Genomic DNA, 6,000 nt, shown 5'->3' with positions numbered 1-6,000 from the left:
AACACCCCACCTCCCCAGCTTTGGGCAGGGACCGTCTCTGACCAGACCTGGGGGTGTTGAGGGGAGTCTGGAGGGCCAGGGTGGAGACAGAGGCGCGGGACAGCTGGCCTGTGTCCCCACACTGGGCCCGGGGCCCAGCCGGAGGGGCGGGGGCCTGGCCACTCGGGCCTTGGCTGGGGCCGGATTTTTGGCTGGGCTGCAGGGCCCTCCCTCCCGCTTCCTCTCCCGAGGGCTGTCCTGGCAGAGGCCCCCCTCGCACTTTCTGGCGGGAACAGGGCCAGCAGTGAGGGAACAGCTACAGAGGGAAAGCAGGAGAGAGATGAAGGAACTCTGTGTGTGTGTATGTGTGTGTGTGTGTGTGTGTGCGTGTGCGCGTGAGTGTGTTTTAAGGAAAAAAGCCCACAGTCCAGTCCAGTCAGACCCAGCCTGGGAGGCTTGTGAGCCGGGCCTTTCGTAATTGCCCCCCTCCCCGCGGCCCCCTCCCCCAGGCCTCCCCCTTCTCCCGCCCTCCCGCCCGCCCTCTCTCCCTCCCTCCTTCCCTCTCAGCCGACGAGGCAGCAATTACGCTTTGGGGATAAAACGAGGCGCAGAGAGCGGGCTGGGGCATTTCTCCCCGAGATGGCGGGTCTGAGAACTGCAGCCCTGCGGCCCGGAGTCCTCCTGCTCCTGCTGTCCATCGTCCACCCCTCGCAGCCTGGAGGTAGGCCTCACCCTGCCCCCCGGGGCTCGCCGGCAGCCCGAGGGCCTCCCAGAGGGCGCCCTTCATCCCGCCGTCCTCCAGGGGGTCCCTCAGCCACTGGATCCTCAGAACGGCCCCTCCCGGGAGCCAGCCCGTGCAGAGGAGGAACCTGTCACACAGACACCCCGAGACTCAGGATGGTCCCAACCGTGTCCAGGTTCTGCCGCTCCAACAGGGCTGAGGACCCCTCCTCTGTCCTGGGAGCTCCCCCAGTGTGGGGGGTGGGGGGGGCGGGGGGGTCTGGAGCACACACTGGGGAAGGGCCGGTGGGGGGTCCCGGTGGGTCGTGGGGCACTGGCGGTTTGCACACCTGTGAACCCAGCGGGGTTGCGCACATGCCCTGAGGGCAGGGGACCTGGGTTGGAGGCCAGCTCAGCCGCGGTGAGCTGTGTGACCTCAACAGGTTCCTTGTCCCCTGGGAAGCCAGGACCCCCCTCTGAGGAAGGTCAGAGTCAAGTTGATTACGGGGCTGTGGGTTGGAAAGCCTCTGCTGTGGTCTGTCCCTGGTGAGGAGGGCTGGGACATCTGAGCATCTGTGTGTGTGTGTGTGTGTGTGTGTGTGTGTGTGTGTGTGTTGAGGTGGGGGTGGAAGGGTATGTGACAGTGCTTGTTAGCATGTGCAAAAGTCTGCCACCTGACAGGCATGTACACGTGGGAAATATGGTCTCCAGGTGTGGATTGTCACTGTGCATGTGACTCTGTGTGTGTGTGTGTGTGTGTGTGTGTGTGTGTGTGTGTGGTACAGAACATAAATGAGGATCAGGGAAGCTGGGGAAGGTATTCATCTGGCAGAGGGAGGGTGGCCAGTAGCAGAGGCTAGAGGGGACCTCGGAGCAGTCCTGTACGTGCTCTCTGTTGCAGGCCACAAGGGTGCCCTCTGTGGGGCCACTGCACACCTCGAAGGACCCTAGGAGTGGCTCCCAGGGGGCCCCCGAAGGTGCTTCTGGCCACAGGAAGAGAGGAGTGCAGACACTTGAGCCATGTGGTGGGGTGGCCTGGGTGGGGTCAGCTTTCCGTGGGAGTCCTCCTCGCCTTAGGAACCAGACCCTCAGTGGGGCCGGCGTCGGGGGGCACAGGATGGAACAGGGCCAGGCCAGAGGGCCGGAGTAAGGGGCTGGGGCTGCAGGAACTGTTTCCGTGAGATTGACCAGCCAGACAGGACCCCAGAGAGCAGAGGCTTCCTGCACAGAGGTCAGCTCCCAGGCCTGGATTGGGGGGCGGGCAGGGGGGAACACACACACCATCGGTTGGGCCCCGCAGGGGGAGCGAGACAATCCCAGAGGACCAGCCACCCCAGCGCCGAGAGCAGCAGCTCTGGGCCCTCCTGAGCCTCCTCCCGGCTCCCGCAGGTGTGGCCCCCGAACACCCGTCTCTCCAGACAGTGCCACCAGCTATGTAGCGTGGCAATTAATCCCCTCAAAAACCCTAAGAGCTGAGCCTATGACCTTCTTTTACAAATAGGGAAATGGAAGCTCAGACAGCCAAAGGCAGCTCTGAGGGGGTTAACACCGGCCAAAGGGGGTTAACACCAGCCAGTTCTCTGCCAAAGGGTGACGGGTGGATGCAGGGCACCGGGCGACGCTTGGGAAAGCCCACGCCTGAGACTGAGTCCTCTACAGTGGGCACACCCTAGAGCAGGTGCCCTCAGTGACACTACCAAGCCTCGACCGCCCCGCTTCTTTTCTTGCACATAAGTCTCAGCTCTGGCCCACGTGGTAGACCAGCTGGTCCCAGGAAGGAGGACGTGAATCCGTGCCATCTGTTAGGGGTTTTGCCCAGGGACTACCAAAATCTAAAGAGGTCGGGGTGTGGAAAGGGGTGTGGAAAGGGCCGTACGTCTACACACACACAGAACCGCCCTCCTGGCTCTCCTGGGGAGCCCAGCTTCCCCCCGCCCTCCATTGAGAAGATATCACCCCCACGAGTTCCCCAGCCCCCAAAGAACCATATTGTCAGTGGAGGGGGCTCCCCAGAAAAACTGGTGGCAAGGGGTGTCTAGACCCACTCGGGATAGCTCCAAAGTAGCTTTGAGGACCAGCTGTCCCAAACCCCTATGCCATTTATAAACGGAGAGAGAGAGGGAGGAATTAAGTCAGACAGAGTTCTGTCTCCCAGGACCCAGAAATAATATCAGCCTTTTCTTTTTCTGATTTCGGAACTCAGGATGATTTAGTACAGGGCTTGTCAGCCCCTGGCTGAATATTAGACTTAACTGGGGAACTTTAAACAATTCGAATGCCAGGGTCCCACCCAAGAATTCCTGCTTTCTTTGGTCTGAGGAGGAAACTGGACGTGGAGGTTTTGTAAAAACTGTCCAGGTAACTCCGATGAGCCTCTGGGGCCAAGGACCTCCGGCTGAGCTAATCCTGCTCTCCGCATTTGCTGGGGCCAAGGCAGGAGGTCAGACGTGCCCAGGGGAGGGAGGGGACAGAGTCCCACACTAGAGGACGGATTGTTTTTGAAAAGCCCTTGGCAGGCTTTCTCCCTGCAAACAATAAACAGCTTCGTGCGGACTGACCCGCTCCCCTGCCAGCCCCCTGGACTTGGGCTTGGCAGAGCCCCTTGCCAAGGCCTGCTGGCCCCATGCTCATTCCGGAACAGCCTTCTCCACATCTCTGAACCTGAAGCCCGGGGGCCCAGGCAGAAGGCCCTGCGTGTGACTGGGGTCAGCTGTGGGTCCCCGGCCAGGCGCCTCATCTCCCTGGCGCTTGATTTCCCTGGCTGCAAAATGAGGGAAAACATCCCTGCTGCATTTATCTCCTAGGCACAGTGGGAGGCGTCAGCCACGGAACATCTGCAAACATCAAATAAGGGGACTGTGGGGATGTGAATTGCTAAAACGATAGATCTTCGTATTCGGACGCACTTATTCGGGCTGATTGACTTTTATAATCAGTGCCCCGTTTTAAGGTTTAACTTTCCCTGTCGCTACTCACCCCCACGTTCTGTCTCCTGGGCACAGCAGGCGTGAGTGATGGAGGAAGCAGCTAGGAACGGGGCAGGGAAGGCCCGGAAGAGTCCCAGGAAATCCAGGAAGGCTTCATAGCAGAAGAGGCCTTTGAGTTAGACCCTGAAAGAAAGGTCAGCGTTTGAGGGGCTGACTGTGGATGAGAGATGAGCCTGGGCCCAGGGGCCCCTGAGAGGCAGAATTGGAGAGACGGAGGGGCAAATTCTATCTCAGCAGAAAGAAGACCTCTCTGCAGGTAGGGCTGACGGTGTCGGGAGGGGGTGACTTTCCTGTCACTGGAGGCGTGTGAGCAGAAGCCCGGGGGGCGGGGGAGGGAGGGATGTTTGCGGAAGGAGTTTCCACCCAGGCCAAGAAGACTGTTAGGATCTCGGAGAGTCTAGGATCCGGATTCTAAGACGCAAGAGACAAGTTCCACCCTGGGCTAGCCCGCGAAACAAGCCAAACCCACATAAAACAAGACAAGCATATGCTCCGAGCCAGCTGCTTTGGGCCAGCTGAGCAGTGAGAGCCACAGGCCCAGAGAAGGCAGGAAGGGAAGAATTTGAGCTCAGTCTTGGAGGAAGGGCAGGACTGGGGAGCAGAGAGGCATCCTGGCAGGAGGATGCGCTCTCACCAAGGAGGTAAGAAGGAGGGTGACCAGCTGGAGCACGAAATGAGGCCACTGCCTTTTTGAAGGCCCCTGACCGACTCCTGTTCGTCATCTGTTCTCACCTCCCCTGCACTTGCCCGGAGCGGGCAGGGCGGGGATCCTTCGCACCCCCCTGAACCTTCTCTATTTCCTCAGCTCAAAATGAGGGTCCAAATCTCTAGCCCCCTCCAGGCCGTCGTGGTCCAGGCACAGAGCTTGGCACTGTTGGCATCTGAATCCTGGGGGTGGGGGACGGGGGAGAACTGGGGAGGGCCAGGAGGGCTGCAGGGAGATGGGCAGGCGCTGGGGAGAGAGGAGGCAGAGGATGGGGGGGAGCAGATCCTGGGCAGAGGAAGTAGGGGTTCAGCCGGGACGAGGTAGGGAGACTCCCAGGCTGGTTGGGGATGGAATAGGCTGGACTGAGACCCACAGGCAGCATCCTCCCCTCAACCTAATTCCCCCATGCTTTATTAAATACCTACTGCATACCTGGCTGCAGGCCGGGTACGGTGCAGCAAAGCAGAGACAAAGGCTGACCATCTTTTCCTTTTTTTTTTTTTTTTTTGCAATTACTGTAGCCCAGAGCCAGGGCAGGACACGTCTCTTATTTGAACCACTTGACATTTGACAATTTGCAACAGCCTTGCAGGGCAGAGGTTATCAGCCCCGCATTTCTTTAAAGGAAACTCGGGCTCAGAGGGGTTAAGTGACTGGCCCAAGGGCACACAGACAGGAAGCAGTGGCACAGCCTGAGGCCAGATGGGTCTGTCCTGAGCCCCGAGCTCTGTCCGCAACCCCCCCCCCCCACCACGCTGCTCCTGCCCTCTGTCCTGGAGCTGGAGAGCAAAGAGGTAGGGAGAGAGGCACGGTCAGGAGGGAGAGACAGGGAGAGAAAGGGGAGGAGGGGGAGGGGTGTGGCTCTGGGGCTTCGGCACCCGATGACGGTGACCTGCTAGGCTGTCGCTGGAGATGACGGGGCTGTGGGGCCAAAAAGCCCAGCGTGCAGCATCGTTAGGCCACAGAGGCCAGACATCTGCCGTGAGGCCTCTGGACACACGACAGTGCTGCCCCACACCGTCCCCCGACCCCGCCCGCGCCCCTTTCAGCAGGGTGGTGCCGGGGCCCCAGCTGGGGCATCGGCCAGGCAGCTCACGAAGCTGGGGCCACTGTGGTGGTGGAGTCAGGGCCCGGTCTGCCCCCGGATCGTCTGTTGCCATGACCACGCTCGGGCCCAGTCTGGGGCCCAGCGCCACGGCGTTCCCCAGCGAGAGCTTCGCGGGTCCGTGGGGAGTGAACTCGTGATCTTGGCTGGGCAGACAGCCCCTGGCCTGGCCGGTGAATTAACTTTTCCTTAGGAAACTATTCACTTTGCTCATTCATGGTGTCCCCCTCTGGGCCCCGGCGCCTCCCAAGACAGCCCGGTGTCAGACGGCCAGAACCCCACCCAGCCGTCGCTGCCCAGTGGCTGAGGACGCTGACCTCACGCCATCCCATCAGTGTGGGAATGGCTGCATTTTTGCTAGCAGCAGCCACATCTCCTTAGGGCTCACTGTCGTAGCCCAGCCTGCCCTCCCACAGCTCTGGGCCCTGCTCAAGCTGCTTACGGCTGGAGAGGGTTGACCGCCCAGCGGAAGGCGGACAGCGCCCAGCCCCGGGCCGGACCCT

General features: G+C 60.8%; 1 protein-coding gene across 9 annotated transcripts in view; it reads left to right on the top strand.

The window, feature by feature from the left end:
- Positions 1-522: 522 nt before the first annotated feature.
- The window catches only part of ELN (elastin), a 30,940-nt gene continuing 25,462 nt past the window's right edge, over positions 523-6,000 (top strand). For 4 of the 9 annotated variants that reach the window (XM_030301208.1, XM_030301206.1, XM_030301207.1 and 1 more), the window contains exon 1: positions 524-700. In XM_030301208.1, the coding sequence (XP_030157068.1) occupies positions 619-700 (82 nt within the window). In that variant the 5' untranslated portion in view covers positions 524-618. Of the gene's footprint in view, positions 701-6,000 lie in introns of all 9 variants that reach the window. The other 5 variants (XM_030301202.1, XM_030301209.1, XM_030301203.1 and 2 more) reach the window with 2 other exon arrangements.

This window comes from Lynx canadensis, chromosome E3, assembly GCF_007474595.2.
Source record: "Lynx canadensis isolate LIC74 chromosome E3, mLynCan4.pri.v2, whole genome shotgun sequence".
NCBI classification, from domain to species: domain Eukaryota; kingdom Metazoa; phylum Chordata; class Mammalia; order Carnivora; family Felidae; genus Lynx; species Lynx canadensis.
This window is presented reverse-complemented; position numbering and strand designations above follow the sequence as displayed.